The sequence below is a fragment of the Rhea americana genome, unplaced genomic scaffold (assembly GCF_003343005.1).
Source record: "Rhea americana isolate MKP2758 unplaced genomic scaffold, rheAme1 scaffold_325, whole genome shotgun sequence".
Taxonomy (NCBI): Eukaryota; Metazoa; Chordata; class Aves; order Rheiformes; family Rheidae; genus Rhea; species Rhea americana.
In genome coordinates, this window is record NW_028186452.1 from 125,791 (window position 1) to 147,794 (window position 22,004).

At 35.8% G+C, this 22,004-nt stretch overlaps 1 protein-coding gene across 2 annotated transcripts in view; it reads right to left on the bottom strand.

The window, feature by feature from the left end:
* Positions 1-22,004, bottom strand: part of NF1 (neurofibromin 1) — a 112,827-nt gene that overhangs the window by 87,233 nt on the left and 3,590 nt on the right. Inside the window, exons 2-9 of one of the 2 annotated variants that reach the window (XM_085310722.1) lie at positions 9,784-9,927; positions 7,065-7,148; positions 4,568-4,758; positions 2,188-2,294; positions 1,855-1,922; positions 1,539-1,614; positions 839-996; positions 4-177 (exon numbers count right to left, since the gene is read on the bottom strand). In XM_085310722.1, the coding sequence (XP_085166848.1) occupies positions 4-177; positions 839-996; positions 1,539-1,614; positions 1,855-1,922; positions 2,188-2,294; positions 4,568-4,758; positions 7,065-7,148; positions 9,784-9,927 (1,002 nt within the window). Of the gene's footprint in view, positions 1-3; positions 178-838; positions 997-1,538; positions 1,615-1,854; positions 1,923-2,187; positions 2,295-4,567; positions 4,759-7,064; positions 7,149-9,783; positions 9,928-22,004 lie in introns of those variants that run through there. The other variant, XM_085310721.1, reaches the window with a different exon arrangement.

Below are 22,004 nucleotides of genomic sequence, written 5' to 3' on the forward strand. Positions count from 1 at the left end.
TACCTTAAGATCTACTACCATGGACTGCACTAGTAGGAAGATGACAGAATTATCTTCCCAGTTGATGTAGGTAGATGCTTTGCACAGTTTAACACAAGCAATAGCAGCACTTTCAGTCAGTTGTCTGCTTCCACTGTGGCCTGCAAGGGCTTTCCTGAGATTGTCCAGGAACAGTTTCTGCAAATTTGAAATCAAGAATAGTTATAATCAGATGTTTGGTAATCTATGATCAGAGTTTTTACATTCTTAATTATTAAAACAAATAAAATTGTGCTTTCTGATTAGAAGTTAGGGATATTGGGATTGCAAAAAGCAACCTGAGTTCATGCATCACTTTGGAGAAACRTTATGTTTATTAGATATTCATTTTAGACCTGCTAGGGCAATCTGGGTGACACAAAAATAGATGATTGTTTACGCTTTAACATAATGTTTGCAGCCATATTGAATTCAATGTCTGCTGCAGGTACTGCAGTCATGGAACACAGTACAAACATTGCAGAACTGTAGAATGGTATAATACAGCCAGCTAGAAGCAATGCTAAACTTGCTGCTGGTGGAGGCAGCAGAAGCACAACACTGGGATTCAAATCCCCAGGGAACTGTACAAGTTCTGAAACAGTATTTGTTTSGGACATACAGCCTGTATGAATTATTGACAGTGAAAGAACATAGGTTAGAACTTTAAAAAGTTGCAGAGATTTACATATGGAATAGCAATGTGCTTCTTAGGTAGAAAAAGACATTACAAAATATACCTTAAATATAGAATAAGCCAAGATAAGTACCCTTTAAAATTCAAATATGTATCAGAATTCAGATATTTTTGTTTTCTTACCTTGTTCATTTTAGTTTCTTCTACCACATCCTTTGCTATATCTTGGATTATCTCTGGACACAGGACTAGGAGTATAATTTGCAGTGGCCAAACTGCTGCTTTACGTTTTGTGCTTTCAGCAAAGCCATCCACTAGGTCAAACAATTTCTCTGCACAATCTGCATAAACATAACCAAATTCAGTACCAATTTTAATTATGAAGTGAAAAATAAGTATAAAAAAGCAATAGGATATATCCTTCTAAACAGAAGGAGGTTCTGTTTTGCGCATTATTGACATGCTACTGGGAATAAAATGGCTATAACCTAACCCAGTTAGAACCATGATTTATCTGGAAAAAAAAAAAAGGATCATCTCTTTTTGACTAGAGACAAATACAGGTCACTTTCATTAAACCAATTTTTGAAACACATATTTAAGAGTTCGCATCTTCTGGGTTGTATTTACTTAATTTGCGAACCACAAATGGAACTCTTTAAAAGTTAAATCAGGAGAGAAAAAGAGACTTTTTCCTTGCCTGCCCAGGCAAAGGTTGACAGAAATATGTTTCTTATTATGCAGGCTGCACAAGAAGCAAGGAGGCCACAAAAAGCAAGTGAATGTGGGGTTGTTTTAGGGAAAAATTTGCACTACTTTAAAAGGGTGGGGGTGGAGAGAGTCAAAATAACTTTTGAACACTAAGTTATTTGTTATGCCTTACCAGCCATATCAGTTTGTGGTGTTTGATACAGCTTTGTGAATTCATCAGGATAGTTTTCCACCCAGTTCCAAAATGCCTGCAGATAACACAACGAATCTTTACATTCTGCAGCTTAGAAAAAAAAAGTATTTTCTGCATCATGTGTTTCAAGGAAGAGATTCCACTCCTACTTCTAATGACTCAATATTTATTGCAAAACATATATGCATTGAAGTGATCCATTACCATATCAAAACTATTGAACAACAGCAATTTCAAAATTAAAGATAGCCTGTAAATAAGCAATGAAGCAGAAGATAAATAATAAAATACTTGCCTTTTCAAGACTGTTGATAACAGCTAACTGAGCTACTTTCTTTAGAGCTTTAAACTTGAATACTGTCTCTGCAAAGGTAAAACATTTCTGTATTTGAAAGAGAAACTTAGTTCTAATAAGCAACATAGAACATTTATAGAAGACACCTGAAGTGCAAAGCAACTTTTACACCAATACCTTCATGCTAATGAAATTTTAAAAATAGTTTGACAAACATACATATGAATATTTGGAGTAAAATACAGCAATAGAAAGCTATACATATCAATACCATTGTGTCATCTTTAGCTGTATTTAGATATAAATATTTCAATACACAAGTTCACATCATACCTTGCAAGAGTCGTTTTAGTTTTGAACAATCCACACTGATGTACTGTAAAAGTTCAATATCATGAACATCAGCATTATCTTCTGAACATACAGTCAGTTCCTGCAACCTAAAAATAGGCAAAGTAAACTAACTTCTCAGTGAGATGATGTCAGATCTGTATGACAGGTATGATTCTAAATCTCTGAATATCAGAGGAATATTATATGATCTCCACATATAATAACATATGATTTCCTATGAACATCTCCAGGTTTAGAAATGAAAGCCCTTGAATGATTAAGAGCTATTATTATGATATTTTTATTTCATTCTCACCTTGAAAATGAATCTAGAAACAATGATGAATCTAACAAGAGACCAATACCATCTGATGATACTCAGTTTGCACTAAGATTTGCCTAAATCCTTGTTATTTACCAGAGTGCAGAAGCAATCAATGTCACTTTTCCATCTAAATATTAAACTCATGGAATCATGACACCTTTCAACCACTGCCCCTCAACAGTGTGGCTTGCCCCATGCTAATTTCTCAAGAGCAAAGCAATGACTGWTGGCACTTAGCACCGCTGTGAGCTACGATTGTCCTTTGTAAGCTAAAGACGCTCCTGGTTTTCCTGCCCTAAAGAAACAACTTTAATCATGCCATTCTAAGCGCTATGGCACATTTCACACTTTTGTATTAAATAATTTACTAAACATCTCATCAGATCCTTAGCCACTAATAACTAAATCACACGTTCTCACTAAGACTGCCATGACGTGTTCCAAAGCTACAGATGTGTACTTGACATGGAATGCRGTTTCTAGTACTACACACAAAAGCTGCTCTTCATTTCTTCAACGCTGGGGAAACTTAACAGCCCACGCTGGGAATGGGAAGGTCCCCACTGCTGTGTTTTTTGTGCCAAAAATCCCCCAGCTGCTGTACGAGGCCTAGAAATATGCCTAAACAGGAAGCACAGGTCAAAAGATCAGCAATGCTAACTGTCGGCAAGCTGACCCCTGTGGAGATTAGCAACAATTGGTCAAACATTTAACTATTTCTGTACAAGGTATCTTAAAGCAAAAAACAGGACAGAAGGGGGGGAAAAAAAGTGTTCCAGCTCAAAATGATGGTAAAAGGGCTTTGTAGCTTGAGAACTAGACCACACTACAGACATACAAATAAGTAAAGATTCAAGGACTAGAYTCAAAGACTGTCAAAAAAGTTCAACAGAAAGCTGCTTTCTATAAAAGCAAAAAAAAAATTGTTTCYTTTTTCATATTTATTGAATAAAACTTAGTCCTTCATGCTAGCTGCCAAGGCTATGTATTTGACACAGAAGTTACTAAAAGCTTTTTAAATATTTTTGAAGTATGTAAAATTGAGAAATTTCTGTCTAATTTCTAAAATGCATAGATTTTCCAAAAATGCCGTAATGGAAGCGTATTCACATAAGGAGTATAGAAATCCTTGTTTCAACTGAATTGGCACATTTATTGCTATTCAACCATATAAGGCTGTGTAAGATTCGGTTTTAAAGAATTACGAATTATGTCAGCTGTAACAATGTGTAATAAGAGGTAAGTCACTTCAAGCAACTTTTCAAAAAGTATTTCAGTAATAAAAAGCATTATATACAACTCTAGTGGACTGACAAACACTAAAGCATCGGAATGACCTGGAACAAGGAAAAAAGAACAAAGAACGGATGGTAACACTGGGCCACTCTGTAGTGTAAAAGACAAAAGTTATTTTCATGGCAAGTGTGGTGCAAAACTCAAGCACAGTTGGAAAACAAATGATTCTTTTCCAAAGACTAACGAATAGTGCTTGACTTCAGTTGTTTTGTCTCCCTCAGGCATAAGACAGACCTATCACAACAGCCTGCAACCAGGAAAAACTGGGAAAGAAAAGTCTTTGGGGTTCCAACAGAGCTGCAGATTATTAGAAAAATTTACATTCTAAATTGATATATAAATGGGTAAAAGTCAGTATTTTCAACACCTTTTTTTCTCCAAAACACCTTGCACCCACAAGAACTCATTCCACTTTGAGATACAGGAATATACTTCTGAGTTATCATTAGTTTAACTCTACAATACCATTTAACCCTTCACTTATAAAAGCAGATCATAAAAACAATTATATATATATATTACATAAAAAATATGCTGACAGGAATCAGAATGGATATAAAACAGATACATTTTATAACTTTTAATTTAAGCAAAATTTTGAATGGCAGAAAGTTTCACTTAAGAACTATCTGCTGACATACCTTTAAATAGTCAACAATTTTCAGATGCAAAAGGCTACAATTCATACACATATTCTAGACCCCAGTATTTGTTTGGTTTTCTAATATACTGACCAAGTCAAGCTACTAAAGCGTTTACCTGGTGGAAATGCGGCTGAACACAGCATTAAAATTATTGCAGCTAAGAGAAAAAAGAACCCCAGAGGCCGAATTGCGCAGTTCAGCTGCATGCTGGTTCCCTTCACGGTAAGTGTGGATGAAGTGGCAGATTTCTGGCAGCAACTGTTTTACCAGCATAGTCTCATCTAGTCGCATGGTATCCTTTGGTTGCTAAAAATAAGCATTCAATATTTCATGAAATTTCATTTTGTAGGTTTAGAGACAGAAAATGGAGTGTCTAGTCACTAGTATCACAGGACCTGAATCTAAACTTTAACCCTGCCTGCAAGCTAGGATTGACTTTAGTGTAAGCAGTCTCCACAGAAAAGGCCTCTTTTCATTTTGATAATAACCCGTATTCACACAGTTTTACATTTTTAGACTAGTCTCCAAAATATGTAGAACACTAAATTGAACAATATAGTCAAGTATCAAGCAAAATACCAAACTATTTTTTGAAATAAAATACATTCCTGTTGTGAGCACTGTACCCTGTTGATCTGTGTAAAACATTAGCAGGTGAGCAATAAGTGATTGCTGTCTGAATGGAAGCTCAAAGGACAAAAGACCCACCCTTGCTTCTCTTCTGGATAGCATACTTATCTTTTTTTTTTTTCAGTTCATTTTAAAAATATTTACTATCAAAGTACAATGGTGACTCTCCTTTGCTCTTGCCTGGAATTGTACTATAAGAGTCAAAAAATGGCTCAACTTTCCTGCAGAMCAAAAATCCAATTTTTGCCAATTTGCACAGTATGAGACATAAGGAAACTATTTACAAAAGAATTTGAAGTGAAACTTTGCTCTACTAAGAGCAAGTTTTAACAGAGGGGTCAACATTAAAGCTTTCTAAGATTCTACCAATGAATTTACCACAGGGAATTGGGAAGTTTCAGAGACTCACACTTAGTTGACCTGAGTCCTGTTGCCATGAGAACTTGGTGAAACACTGAGCAAGAACAGTGAGCAAGAAATACATCTGAAGATACCACAGAACACAACACTCTTTGTAYAGAACTTCGGCTCAGTCTCACTTAATGTATACTGGTTCAGCTTGCTCTCATTTGAATTGACAAAGCAAGAAGCATTCAGCATAATTATAGTCTGTTCAAATATCATCATGTATCAGAAAAAACACTGACATTGCAAGAAACAAGATTTTTWWAAAAAAAATAATTTAGTAATTTCAACTGTTTTTTGACTCATTGAATCAAATACAAAAAAGTACCAAAAAGAGATACTAACTTCATCTTAAAAAGCCGAAACTGTTCTGAAAAATACGTTTACCTGAATCTTTTGTGAATTTAGAAGAATTCACAATTATTCAGACTGTTTTAGTACTCTAATTAAAGATACACTGCTTGACAAACCTAACCATATGTTCACTACCTTATAAAGGAAGAACCTTCAAAAACAGTTGCAAGGAAACAGCAAAGAGCTTAGATGATTTCATGACACTCATCGAGGAATACAGCTTTAAGAAAAAAATCCCTTTCTCGTTAAAGGAATAAACCAGAGATTTACAAATTTTGCTCACAGTGAAGTTTGGCTTTGCAATTACACAGTTTAGTACAGTAAGTTGTACAATTGTTTACATCCCAAAGGTAAAAGCAAACTGCCTTTCAGCATAGCTCTGATTGGAAGCCTCAGGATTGGACTCCCAATGGAAGTTTGGACATGGTTAACTAATGTAAACTAGGAAACACCTGCAAAAGTAATCTTTGGAATAGTGATAGCAAAGTTTCTGCAGTACATAAAGTTACATGAAACTGAAATAACATTGCATCACCAAATAGAAGTCACAAGAAATCTTAAGAAAAATCAACATTGTCTGCACAAACTTTAGTAGTATAATATTTAAATACTTGTACTGAATTATTTTCTACTTTTACCAAGATAAACTATCCTTCACATTTTTTGGATTTTTTTGTGGGATGAAAATGTTTGCAAGTATCTGTTCAAAAAAATACACAGTCAAATACACCACAAGCATTAAGCTAAAAAAAAAAAAAAGAGCAATGCCTGGTAACTAAATCTAACTCTGTGTTTACGTCCTTCCTTACCTCTGTTCATATACACATGTGGATTTGAGTACATTTATCTGCAACTCTTTTTAAAGAATTTTTTAAGTAAATCATTGTTTTTAACTCCACAAACTACTTGAGTATTGGGAAGGGCAAATCCAAAGTTACTTGAATCTATTCTGTTAAAAAAGGGTTCTAATTATTACAATTATTATCACTGATTTCAGGCAGGAAAGAAAACATTCAACAAACCCTTAACTCATCATTAATATTAACTACTTGCATTTATAGGAATTTTTGGTTTTGTTTTGTTTTTTAATTAGCACCAATCCCACTTTTCTCTAAGTCATTTGAGTTTCAACTTTAATAGCATTAACAATAGATACACAAGCATTTGACTTATAGTAACTCATTTGATTCCAACTCAGCAATTGCTTATGCAAGACTACTCACCCCTGCCAGACATTTTTCCAGTGTATCCAAGATAATYAGCTGAGATAGATATAAATTCTTTTCAGCAGTTTCACCAAATATTCTCTAGAAGGAGAAAGAATACAGATTCACCTGAGGCACAAAAATTTAACTTGAAACACATTCACGTAGTAGAGTGGCACAATAAACTATGGTTCTTTTATTACTCTGTCTTTAAGTTTAGAAATAAAAGCAGTAAATATTAGATTAAAATACAAATTAAAACTTAATTACTGAAATGAAAAAATATCCAGTCTGCAATGCCTGTAAAACAATGTAAAACAAGACTAGAGGTGCACTGCAGCCCTTTACCTTCATCTGACCTACAATTCATTCAGAAATGARGGTTATACCTTTTCAGGAGCTATTTTAGTATCAATTACTGTTGATTTTTCCAATTATGTAAATCTCAATTTCATTGCCAAAATCTTACTTAATAGAATTGATGTTATCACAAATCCATACCTACAAACTTGTTCAAGGGCTGCAAAATTTAGCACAGACCATWGGAAGAAACACACAAGACCCTCCAAGCAGATGCCACACTAGATAGAGGCTGTAGGTAGAATTCCATCAGCCATTTAAGCTAGCACCCAATTTACTGTCAGCAGCAGTGACCAGTTCCAACAATATTAAGACTGAGACAGCAAAACAAARTAGAAAAGAGCTGGTCAAAAATATACTGCCTGCACACGGAACACAATGTAGAAGTCACCCGAAAGAAGTTATATTTAAAACTGCTTGAGAGCTTAGTTCAACTAATTGTAAGTTTCAACAGAGCAAACCCTCAAGATTTTTTTCTGAGCACAAGAGTATTATGACAGTCTATTGGTTTGTTCTGTTCTTTTTCCCTCCCRCCAGAGGAATCCTTTAAAAATACTGCTGACTCATATAGCAGGTCTTTCCATCAACCATAGAAAAAGTCAAGTCTTGCTCCTCAGTGCAAAGTAAATAAGGCCATTTTTACTGACATTTTTAGCTAGGTCTTTCCTCTCAAAATCTACATACTGTACRCAGAACTTTGTTTTAATTGTATAGACAGTCTTCTCATTTATCAGACAATTATCTTAAACACCACCACCTTCTTCTATGTTTATGGAGTTTAATTAAAATAAACTCCCTCTCAAAAACAATTACAAGTAGCTTTAAGAAGCAAAATCCATAATAGCAAGGCAGTACTTTTTGCTTTCTGATTTGGTCAGTTCTTTGTAGCATTATAGCAGACCTCCATCTCCATACAACTAACATCTAAAGTAGTTCACTACAAACTATCTTGACAAAATCATAGAAATAAGTATAGCTAGAGTTTGGCCAGTTCTATTACCTGTTTCTGGAGATTCCAAATGATCATAAATCACACAGTATCAATCAGGAATGAACTCAACTTTTCTCATGATAAATCTAAAACCAGATCCTCCATGAAAAATTAATTGCATCTTTCTCCTCTTAAAAGATTCCTAAACTTTCCATTTATCCAACTTGATGGTAATGGTCACGATTTAATGGTAACGATAACTTTTTTGGGAGTGGGCACTCTATGGACATCCATATTCAGTTTTTTTTTCCCCCCTCTAGGTTTCTTCTCTTTGCTTCCACTGAAATCTATTTTAACTGACAGTTTTAGTGATGTTCATGAGTCAAATACTTTGTTGGATTTCAAGAATCACTTTATGATTCTCGAGTCACTTCAGAAAAACAGCATGCAGAAGGAAACCATCTACCAAGACACTCGGCTCTCAAGATCTCTCTGGAAACTCAGAAAGATCTGCTCGGATCTTATCCCTTCATATCAGCATACTGTCAAGTATCATCATTAAGAACCAGTTTCATAAAAGGCTGAGAGCTGTATCAAACAAGAAATAGGAAAGGTGTGTAGCGCACCCACCATCTTTCACTTATTGTTTCTTACTGACTTGTAAGATGTCCCTTTGGAGGTACAAGTCTATACTGCTGGCATTAGTCAAGAGATCGTTTTCAAGGTTTTTTTCTTACATGGTCCTGACTGAAATTCATCTAGCTGTTAAAATACAGATATATATGAAAGTAGCTAGCAGTTGACTGGAAATACAAATACGAAAGCATCAAAATAGCCTAGAAAATTCAAACATCTTAAGTTCTAAATGCTTGTGCTTCATTTTCCCCAAAACAGCTCCTAGCAGGTCACGCTCTGRCAGGAGAGAGAAGAAAAAACTCCTAACACTGCTGCTCAACAGCAGTGGCCCAGCTGCATTCCTCCTGTAACAACTTCTTTAGTATCATTTTCCTGGTTTACTGAAACATCTTTTCATGCYATGGAAAATACCCTCCCTCACCTGTCAGTAATCACTGCTTTCTATTTGCTTGCACAGCAGGTACCTAAATCGCTCAGAGATTGAATGTAGTATTACGTGCCTTTATGTACCCTCTCCTCAGTTAGCCACAGACATTTCTAGCTACAGACTGCTCCCTTGAATAACACGGAGGATTCCCCCTAACTACGACCCTTCTTTGGATTGCACTGCCACAACTATCTTAYCAGCTTTATATGTAACTTCTCAACACTGTTGCTAAATACTATTATACATAAGGATGAAAATAGTAAATTTAAGTATAAAAGGCATGTAACAATTTGACTCAAGTTTCAAATTACTTCCTGCAGTTTATGTAATATGAGTAAATAATATTTTGAAAACATCCAACAATCCAAAATTAGGAAACTTACCATGTTATTAACATTTTTTAAGATATTGGTGAGACCACTTATGACCAGGGAAAACTTGTACTTGGAAATGTTTATGAGACACTCCTTGTTGTGTTCTGTGCTGACTTTGGTGTGGGTATTCTGCTGGCTGGCTTTTATAGGAAGCTACAAAAAGAGACAAGTATTGTAAGCCATTTTTACATTACGATTTACATCTTTAAGAAATGATTCAAAATGCTTTGAGATGCCAGAGAGAACTTTGAAAAACACCCCATTAAAAAAACAACTATATACCACACACTGATTATTTCACTTAATMTTTATATTAAAGATAACTGTTAAACAAAATACTGAAGCTCACCTATTGCTTTTTCCTGAATTAAACACAAATCTATTTTGTGATAATTTGCTTACAAATTATAGGTCAAAGTAATCAAAAGAAACAGAAACTCAGAGATGCAAGTAACATGGAATCCTGAGAAAAAAGTTTTCTTTCCTGCAGAAGCTGGCTAGTTATATAGCAAAGGTTTCACAAGGTCAACATCCGTGAGCTGCAAGCCACATGGTGGGACTGAGGAAGGTTGCCACACAGTAACACATATGGAACCAGCAGGAAGGTGGTCACAGTGGTCCCAGGAGTGTACTCCTATTCCCTCCGGGCAAAACTGGGCAAGAGGGATAACTGAGCCCCAGAATGGACCAGCAGTGAAAGCCTCAGCAATCCCTCCTGGGTCCCTTCTGCTTCCTGAGGATTCAGATTACCAAGAAATCCCTGGGCAAACACAGTCCCACTGTTGGTCACTTGATGAAGCCTCAGACACACTTTGAGCACTTGCCAACTACACACAACTTGAGCCCCACATTATCCACCCTCGCTCAACACCCTGTGGTGCAAACCAGACTTCAAACACAGCTCTTGCAGAAAATGTTAAAACCCATCATAAATGGACAAAACTGAGATGTTAATCCTAATCCCACTGTGTGAACTGGAGACACTTTATTTCATGCTGTACCAACTTCAAGAGTCACAAACTCCTCCCTTCCTAGTGCAGCCTCTTACAAGCTATCACACAAAAAAAAGTGAAAAGCAGTTCTTTGTAAAAATTCATTTTACTGAGGACTGAGGTATTTTTTTTAAATCTACCAAACATAGGACAAAAAAAGGGAATCACTACTGTCATCTCCTTTTTATAAAGCACGCCATTTACATTTTAAAGCATGATTCTAGAATTCCCTTTCTACAGACATTTCAGTTAAGAAGTGTTTTAACTATCTTGAGTAGAATTCTCTACAAACATACATTGTGAAAGACTGACAGCTCAAAGATGTACACAAGTATTTTTGCACAGTAAAGGAAATCTTACAAACAAAATAGTCAAAGGAAGAATTCCAAGCAATTAACATCAGCTTTACAACTCCAGCATGCTTAAAGGGCTTTGGTCAGTATTTTAYTCAGTTGTAGCCTCTTATCAGTTATATTAAGTAGCACATTTACTTTAATACAATAAACACAATACTGAGTTTCTTTTGCCTTATTAAACAACAACAACAACAACAAATTAACTATCAAAAATTGTCTTCAACTTAGAGAAAACTTATGAAGATTGGGGCTACCATAACACTGACAATTATATTATAGATTTTTATTGTCTGGGACTTAGAGGGCAAAAAAGATAAATGAGAGAAGTTAATGGAACTACTGATTCCGAGAAATTCCTCGTTTCTACATAGACCCAAGCTTACTCTCATCTTAGACCTCTCAGAAGTGAGCTGTGGTATCAGCTTCCAACACAAATGAAAAAGCTTTCTGTACAAGCAAGAATTCTGGATGAGGTGAACAGAAAAATATTTGGTATTTGTGGTATGATTCTCCCATTGAAAGAAAATTGAAAATATTAGGTTTTGCAGAGCTATCTTGAACATAAACATACTGACTTACCATCAGCCGGCAAGTCTAGCATAAAACTTCATAAACTCAGCATTGCTGTTTATTTTTTTTCAGCCTGATGTTGGTATTTAGGAGTCTTTGCCTAACTAACAATAACAATACCAGAAAAGAGTTAAGTATCTTTCCTAAAAAAAAGTGAGCATATCTTAACTATTTCCAGTGAAGAAATGCTTTTTTTAAAACCATGAATCATTCTGATGAACAGTTTTAGACTATCACAACTCCCAGATATCACAAAGAAAAATCAAGCTTTCATTATGCTATTTTATTCTTGACTAAGCGTGTTATTCTGCAATAAGCAATCAATTATTTTGCAAAAATCAGATTTAAAAAGTCAGTGAAAGGGTATAGTATTCTTTTATTAACAGGAAAACTAAATAACTAGTCTATCTCAAAAGGGTTAAATAACTAGTCTATCTCAAAAGGGTTAAATAACTAGTCTATCTCAAAAGGGTTAAAAACCCATGAAGCTCTCAGGAAACTTTATTATTTATATAATTTATTATTAATATATACTGCCGAAATCAGTTAAGTTCTACACAATACTCCTAGTATCATAAATTCCCTTGTAAAAAAAAGAGTTTAGGATCAGTATTTTAGGCCTTACTCTTGTCTTCAGAAACAATTCTACCWGAATTTTCCAACAGTGTTGTTTTTTGACATTACGCACAGCACAAATATTGATACTGATTTCTCCAATTAATATAAGAAAATAAGCAATTTTCTTTGATAAGGACAAGAAACAAACGAGTAGCACTGTGGAGTGGAACATCACTCTSACCTTTATAATAACACAAGCAAGTCAGAAAAATAATTCTAACATCCAGAAGAAATTCTCTCACCGCAAACTGAAAATAGCTATTGTTTAATAGCTATTTCATTCACAGTACAGAAACTGCAGGAGATACATATTTGGTGATAGAATTTCAAAAGTTAAGAGAAATTTCCAAATGCTGCTATCACTTTGCAATATTTCACTGCTCAAGTCTGACTTAATTTTCTTAATCTAATTCCYAAAGTTTTTCAAATAATGTAAGTATTACCCATTGTCTCCTTAAAAGGAAAATTGGAGAAGACTTTAGAAAATTCTGAAAGATCACACTATGCACTGATCTTTTTTTGAGACTATGGCCTTTACTAAGTGATGTGGAAAACCTCTAAGCTACTCTAAAGAAAATGCTATTTTTTAAAACATTCAGTTGTATGCAAATTTTATAAAAAGTTAAAACACTACAAAACATGAATTTCAGATTTTTGTTAGTTTAACATATCAACTACATAGTTAGAATCACAGAAAAGTCTAGATTGGAAGAGCTCTGGAGATCATATGGTCCAACCTTCCAATGAAAGCAGGGCTTTAGAGTAGTTCACCCAGGGCCTTGTCAAACCTGGAATACTTGCAGGGAAGAACATTCCACCATTTCTCTGGGCAACCTATTGCAAAGTTTAATTGCACTCATGGCAAATTATTTTTTTTCTTATATCTAGATGGAATTTCATCTGAAGCAATCACRCATCTGCTGGCTTTTGACCTGTTGTGACACACCCTTGTGAAGAGAATACATATTCTCCATCTTCTCTGTAATTACTTTTTATGTATTAGAAGRCTGACTAGACACCCCTTGAGTCTCCTCCTCTGTAGGCTGAGTAAATCCAACTCTTTCAACCTTTCTTCATACATCAAGTGCTCTAACACTAACCATCTCAGTGACCTTCTGCTGCATCCTCTTCAGGTTCTCAATCTCTCTCTTGAACTGGGGAAGCTAAAACTGGACACACTGTTCCAGGCACACACTTATGAACCCCTGATAAAGTAGGATAACCACAGGACTTGATCTCCTGGCTATAGTCCTGGTGATGCAGCCCAGAACATAGTTTGCCTTCATCACTGCCAAGGCAAGCTCCTGACTCATGTTCAGCTGGTTGCCCACTAGAAGCCCCCAGGGCCTTTCTAGCAGCCTTTCTGGCTGTCTGGGATTATCCCATCCCAGGTACAGGATTTCATATTTATCTTTCCCAAGTCTCATGCAGTTCTTATYGGCCTAGCCCTCCAGACAGTTGAGGTCTCCTTGTAAGGTGTGGCTAACTTTTAGTTTACCTACTTCCCTCTCAGTTCAGCGACATCTGCAGACTCGGTGAGGATGCATTCCATCCCGCCATCCAGTTAAACTGCAGTCACCATTCACGACATCTCTGTCAACCACGTAACATTACTATCTTTGTTGGTAAAATTTAAAGGTGCACATTTAAAATACTAGATTTTATGACTTGTATTAAAAATCTGACACTTGAAACACTTTTTCCCAAGAATAAGTTTCATTGTATCATTAAATGCAGTCCACTTTATACTGACATTTTTCATTTGTAGGGAAACAGTCCTTTCATGCTATCTAGCTTTTACACCCAAGAGTAATTTCCTCTCCATAAAAATTGTGGTTTGAGTTTTATGTATCAGTTCTTTTGGTACCAAAGGTTGTGCTCACAATGGAAATTTGCTATTTTTTGCTTAAGAGAATGGTTACCTCTAGTCATTTTTGACTTAAAACTGCCACACTAGATCACACTGATGACCTATTTAGTACATTACCTTGTCTCCAACAGTGGACAGCAGCAAACGGTTCTAGAGAACACTAAGCAAAAATAAGCAACCCCTTCTTCCAATTCAGACAGCAGCTTACAGATTTCCTGCACCAAGTGTTGCATCCAGAGAACCACATTAAAAGCCGCCACCAGATCTACCCTTCATAAGAATGTCTAATGCTTGGCCTGCACAACATTSCAGGGCAACAAGTTCCAAAGGGTAATTAAGGTAATTTTCACTTAATCTTGTAATTGACTTGCAAGTTTTCAAATTGTAATGCTTTAAAACTGTTTGATGTATTTCAGTGTTCTCTCCGTAAAACTAGAAAAGACAGAACAAACAGCATTTATGACTCAGGCTTTATTTTCATTCTTGGATGTTACTTTTACAATACATTTTTGGAAGTCATTAGTCATTGGAAGATAGATACATTTAATTAAAATTTTCAGTATTACTAGTACTTTTTATTTGAATTTTCAAGTCTCCGTGCTGACAGCGGCAGAAAAGCTCAATACCACTGAGTGATAAAATACTTTACAAGTGCCTCTCAAAAAAAATGTGTCACAGATCTAGTTCTGTATGCTTCCGTGCTATAGAAACATCGTATTACATATTTTTTGCAGCTTCCTGTCACAACAGCCACTGCAACAAGGTCACCTAGAAATAAAACTGCTTTTTATATTACCATTCAACATAAGAAGCTGTATAAAAAGGAAATACTAGCACTGAATTTTCTTTTACATTTCTCAGCTATTTTTTTTGTGTACTCTGACATGCTGAAGCATTATATGTACCCTAACCGAATGCAGTGCTAGTGTTGAGTGACTAAAAGAAAACAATTTAACTTTCACACAGATATCTATTAATCTAAACACTACCAGAAAAAAGGAAAAAGAGTGTTRCTTTTATTATTGCTAATTTCATTTTAGGAAAAAATAAAATAAAAGCAAGAGACTGACACAATAGGCTTCCTGTATTGCTTTAAATTATTAAAAGACATTAAGACTCAAAGCTTAAATAAGCCTGGAGCTTCAAGCTATGAACATAAGCAYCACTTTGAACTCATCCCAGTTTAGCAAAGGGATAGTCACACAATTTAACTATTTTGATCACTGAACTAGAAAGTCATGGTCAACATCCTTACACATATAACTACATAGATGCAGCTATAATCCACACTAAGGTGTGCAGTGATACAGTRTCTCTAATTTAGTTTAAGTCAGGTTAAGCTGTCAAACAAGCTAGAGAGGATAGGAAACAATGGCATTTCAGTCTATGTTTTATTTTATACAGCATGCAAAAAGAAAATCAGGTAGATGAAATCTGAAATCTCTCCATTCAAACTTTCAAGGTTTCAATCTCATAAGATCAATTGAAAAAGAATCTTTCTGCAAGAGACAAGGAAACACCACTAAGTAGCTGAGCCAGGCAGTTGCAATAATATAGTACAAGGCCCAGCATATCCCGAATACAAGATATGAGCCACTTTGTGCATTCTGCTAAAACAACTAGAAAAATAAAATTGAAAGATGAAGAAACTTAGTATCTACCAGCTTACTTTTGTATCCATGCAAGCTTCCCAATTATTAAAACATGTTATTTGACCACACAGAGAGGTTATGTCATCTTTGTTTCTAGAAATGCATTTCTGACTTCAATTTAGGAAGTACTGCTGATCTATAATTTCACTCAAATCTGCTGTTGATACTTATCCTGAAACCTAGCAATTCTCACAAGGAATATTAAATGCAAAGAGGCAATAAATTCTTATTAGTGGGAGAAAAAGCAACAGCCAGATCCCACTAGATCATTAGACTATCTTCATTTTCAAAATGCAATGATAAAGATAAGCCTTAGAAATATTAGAGTTGAACCACCTTCTCTCAAGAAAACAAGATTGTTAAAACCAATCCAGCTAAATCAGTCACTATTTAAAACAAAACTAAAACCTCAATATTTTTAATTATCCAGATGATGTAAATTCCTCTCACAGTGTGCTAAAGTAATATAAAATTCTATCTTCATGAAAAATGTGAATTAAAAGTTTCAAAAAAGTATTTTTTAAGAAAAAATAATCAGGCTAATTCACAGACAAACAACAGAATCACAGCACAGTCCCTTACTAGCATCTTAGAAAATATTCCTAAAACAGTGTTTCAAAAATCTTTTTCAACATCCTCACAGTCTGGCATACACTAACTTACTGAAGTCTCTATGCATTAATATGCCATAAATTATTAACCATTCTACAATGATGCCTAACAGCTTCAAATCATCTGGCCATCATTGTGTGTCTACAACAGTATCTGCAAAGTCTGCAGTACTGCTGGAGAGAGAAAACCCCAATGCTTTCCTACGTCTAATCACTCTTAGTGCTCTGTTTCTGCGGAGAGAAGTCTTTCAGTCTCTTCAGACCTGTGAGGCAATAACTTTGCCAATTTAAAATTGAAAAAGCAACAAAGTACTTGGTTATTCTAGAAGAAAAAGAAAAAAGATTTAACATGAATACTTAACAAGACCTTTAAAATAAGATATAAAAAATTGTCTTTAAAACTTTACAGTAAGTGTTACTGTAAAATTCTGCAGCTGTTTAAGAAGTGGAGACAAGTGTGGTACCTGAGAGCATGCAAGACTCTAGTATCTTCRGGAGGGGCCTCACTTTACAAACTGATGTGCCTTTATTAAAAAAAATAGTTGAGGAATCCTTCACTGATCATAAACATTATTTACGAAGGACTAGTTGTATCTTTTCCACAGGAGAGATCCTAGTATTCTTTCAGGTATCCTCTAGTTTGATACAAAATGGTATAATCTTTTGCTAAACTTACAGGGACATTGGTTTGCAATTAACARCAGCAATATCTTGAACACTTCTAGGTTATTTCACTCAGCCAGTYGAGAAAGGCTATCATTAAGCCAGGGATTTTTCTTTGCAATTGATAAATCTAAAGTTTAACCATCTCTCTTTTGCAAAAGATCATCTTTAAAATCCTTATTTTTTTTTTTTAGAAGTTGTAAGGTACATGTTGTACAAGTRTGAAGTACTTCATCACTTCAAACAAAAGTCACCACTTCAGATTTTTTGTATGATCTTTGCAGAACACTAGGAATTCAAAATTTCACAAATCAACATACTCCACAGGCTCAGAACCACAGTCATTTAAATCACTACTCTGACAAATCTCTTAATACAAAAAACAATCACTATCCAACTGCRCATAGGTATACCACAAGTCAACGTGTTCAAGATTCAGCTTCAAAGTGGTGGCAAAGACTTCAGAGCCCTCTCCCTACCTTCACTACTTCTACCTCATGAAGGGCAAGAAGGTTTAAACCAACTTTGGCAAGGGGAAGGTGACAGGCTATTCCAGGTGAYGAGGAAAAAACCTCTAGTGCCATCCTTAACAGCATAGAGCATACCCAACCTTTCCCTTCCAAACCCTTTCTTGGAACTCCTTCAGTGAACAGTAATGCAGTGACGTACCAAAGAGAGAAAAAAAAAATTACACAGCACCATTCTTTCCTCAACATCAGTATTGTCAGAACCAGCCACATATCTCCAAAAGCAACAGGCATCTTTCCCCCAACTATAAACATGCACTGCATGCAACTATAAACATCACCTTCTAAATAGATATTATTTAGTGAAAGAAACTCACAACTAAGCCTTTCAAAGAACACTGAACTCTTAAAATAATTTTCATACGTTGCTCTAAAAAACAATTCAAAAGGTTAACTAAAAATTTGTACTGTGAACAAATGTATATTTACCTATAGTGTTAATGAAAACCGTTGTGTTCAGTAAGGAGGGATCATCATAGCATCTCAATGCTTTTCAGCAGCTCACTAATGAACTCAGGTAACACTCGTTGCACATAGGCCATTCTTCTATCTGTTCTTTAGGATTTCTATCTGTGTGCAGTACAGCATTTTGTTTTGAAATATACTAGTATGTATATTGTTTTACAAAAAAATAAGAGGTAAGCTGCTTCAGGTTTAYGTTAGAGAATAATGAAACAGCACACTGTGTTTAGAGTAGCATTACAGTCTGCTTGGGTTCTTGGCTCCTGTGAAAATCCATTTCAAACTGAGATTGGTTATGAAAAAAGTTTTCTGCATAGATTAGCCTTACCTTTATAGTAAAGGATTCCTTTCTGTTAGAGGAGCACAGTCATCAAAGAGCACACAAACTACTTTAAAATATGTACATATTACTATTACTGTTGTTCTTTTAAAACAAGCTGAAATAAAAACAGCAATGAAAAACACAAAGCTAGTGTTTGCAGTCAGTGCTTTTTCAGATCTCTAATTCTGTAGAGGTTTCAAATACTGCAGAGGGAAGGAAGAGGAAGGAATATTTGTTTTAATTTAATGCCTTTTAATGGAATTAAGAATGGAACATTCCTAGTGGCTTCTAACTTTAACAAAAGCTTTCTTAACCAAAAGCAACCATACCTCAAACTATAAATGGGGAGTCTAAACCTTAATTCACATAATAAAGGGCTTCTTTCTTTAAAGTTTATCATAATCATTTAAGTCACCACAAGTTTACAAGTTTATACAGGATTAATACCTTTTATTGTATCTGATAGTCGTTATTACATACAGTCTAGATTTAAATGGTTTAAGCAGTAAAGCTTCTGTGAGTATGCTCAGAAGAACTCTTATTACTGTAGCAGCCTTCTCATGATTTCAGCTATAGCACTTATGTTTTAAAATCGTATAAAAATAGAGTACATAAAATAAGGGAACATTTCCATAGGAAAAAACTAGCTATTTTACAGAGACGTGCTTATGTCTGAATATTTTGGTTATCCATTGCACACTACTTATGAGATGGGCATGTTTTAGCCAAAAAAGGTATTTAAAACTAGGCAAATTTGAAAAATAGACCACATAAACCTAAAATTGTAAATATTTTAAGAGTTACCTTCAGCCTTAGAGASAAAATTCAAATCAACCTAAACAAACAGAAAAAGATTCAAACAAAGCAAAAATGCAGATAACTCCAAATAATTCAATGTTAAACAAAGACAGATAGAAGGCAAGGCTTACCAAACTAAGGCTTTAACAACTCCCCAACATAAGCAAATTACAAAGAGCCAACAGGTGATGCTGAATAGGAAAGCACTGTGGCTAATACGCAGAATTTTGCTAAAACAGCTACTGCAATGTAATTATATTTAGACCATTAAAACTTCCAAAAATTATCATAACTAATACTACACAAAATCAGTGAAGAGATTTTTCATGTGCTATATAAAAAGTGTGATCCAGTCTCACAYGTATGGTCAATAGCTTCCTTCGGCACCAGCTGAAACCTTCAAGCAGTCTTCAAGGGTAGCTCAAAGRAAAGTGCACTGCAGCAGCTGAAGTCTCAGAAGTGTGTGCAGCTGAGCAAGACTGGCACTATATTTCAAAAATTTATTTAGTAAGCTTGCCATTGGTTAATTTATGAAACTATGCTTGCCAGTCATTTTAAGCCCTGAGAGTCATACATACAAAAGCAAATTTTCAGTTAAAGCAGCATTTATAACAATAAACAAGAGTAGAACTGAGTAGACTTGTTTGCATTGATTTTTGTTGTTTTCAGTATAGATTAGCATTCTCCAAATTTGTTGTTTCATCTGTCTWAAAATGAATGGAAAGTCTGTCTACATCTATAGATTTCACTGAAGATGGTTACATTTTCTTCCTTTCTAAAGGAAGAARCCTTCAAAATTTCTATGTCCTCTCCTCCGAAGAAAAATCTAACCCAAAACAAACACGAGCTCCCYATTTCTTTATTCAAACATACTCATGATATAATATGTACCAGCACTCTAGCTCCCTCAGTGCTGAAACAAAAGGTCCTGCATTTAGAAGGGCAGGCGTAATAGGTAAGAACTAAAAAATGCATTATCACCACTAAAATAATGTGCAGTATATTGAGTATATTTGTATGAAGTATAAACTTGATTCTGAAATGAGCAGTCTAAAATGTAATTAGTAAACAACTTATCAAATAACCACATGASTACCCAATAATGACATAAAAGTAAGGAGTTACAGGAAACAAATAAGCATCACCATTGATAGATAACACATTAAGTARTAGCATACAAGTGTCACAGTAACCTGGCATTTGGGAATTCAGTTAAGAACAGTCACCTTTCTTCTCTGAAGATCACTGTCAGACTGGGCAAGGCAGAGAAAGCAATGTCTCAAAAAGAAGCAGAATTGAGAACCTTCAGCTAAAATTAATCAATGAGAGCAAAAACTTCTTACAAAAAGTAGAGATTAGTATCTCATCCTTGCCTGTTTCATCYACTAGATGACACAATGTAAAGAAAAACATTTTGTATTGGTAAAACACAAATATTCAATAAATGGATCAAAATATTGTAAATAGCATCTATCATGCAAACTACACTGAACTGAACAGTCAATACTGTATTTAGTATGTATTTTGCCTGCAGCTCCAATGTTGAGGAAAGATTAGAACAGCCTGCCTTCTATCAAACAGAAAAGGGGATCTCCTATATACCTATCCATAATTATTCCATGAAGTGTATAGGAAAATACTTCTGTTTAAAAAGCTCAAGTTCTTAACTCCTAACAGATGTTGGCAAGCCCAATTCTACAATATACATAACAAAGCGAACGACAAAGCCTAGGGCCTTTTAACACCAGTACACAAAGAAACATTTTCTTRCATTACTGGGAGCATAATCAGTACCATGCTTTTTAAGCTTATGGAAAAAATGATCTATGACTCAAGATAAGGGGAAAGGGAGAGAAGAAGTTAACTATGCAAATATCATGCCTGACATGTATTGGAAAAATCTTCATTGTTTTTACTGTAACAAAAGAGAAAAGTTTGGTATTTACTTTCTTTAAAATAAACTGCATTTATAGAAGTTTTAAAATAAATATAGAACAGATCATCTTGTTTTTATTCAACCAGGCCACAAGCTCTCTGCAGGTTGTTAAAAGCCAAATATCATTAAGGGGACGTGTTTATGGCAGGTGAACAAAACCCTATCTATACARCTAGCTTAATGTTTTTGATAGGTACTACGCTGAGCAGGGTCTCACAGAGCTGTCTCCCCCGTGGCACAAAGGATGTACTCAGAGCACAGAGAAAGGAGACAGCGAGCACMCAAACAGATCTCCCAACCCGAATGGAGCCCCCGCTTACATGTCAGGAGAGCCTCCTGGAAGTAAAAATGCGCAGCCAAAGCACCGAGCCGCACTGGGAAAGTCGTGCCGCCCAATCCCAACGAGCAGTCCTTGCACGGGGAGCAGAGAAACGCAAAGGCTAAGGCCAAGAATCTCCATTCGGAAGCCTCCCGGTGAAAACGCTTCTCCAAACCATAAGCACTGACTTTTATTACCACGGTTAAACAYCTCGCTCTTCGGCAACGTAGCTCCTTCCTCACCCCGCGTAACCGGCTGCTCCCAGCGGCGGGGATGCCATTCCCCGGGGCGGGAGCGCCTGCCCGCAGCCTCACGCAGCCCTGCTTAAACTCCCCTCCCCGGCTTTAGCTCCCCTCTGCCGAGGCGGATGCTGCAAAGCGGCGAGGCGCATTCACAGGCGCGCYGGGGAGAAGCGCACACGCGCTGCGAAGAGGCGGGGGAGCGGAGCCGAAGAGCAACGAGCCGTTTCAGCCCCCCGCCCCGTCCCCCCCGGCGAAGAAGCGAGGTGAAAAGCCTCGGGGCGCCGCGGCGGGG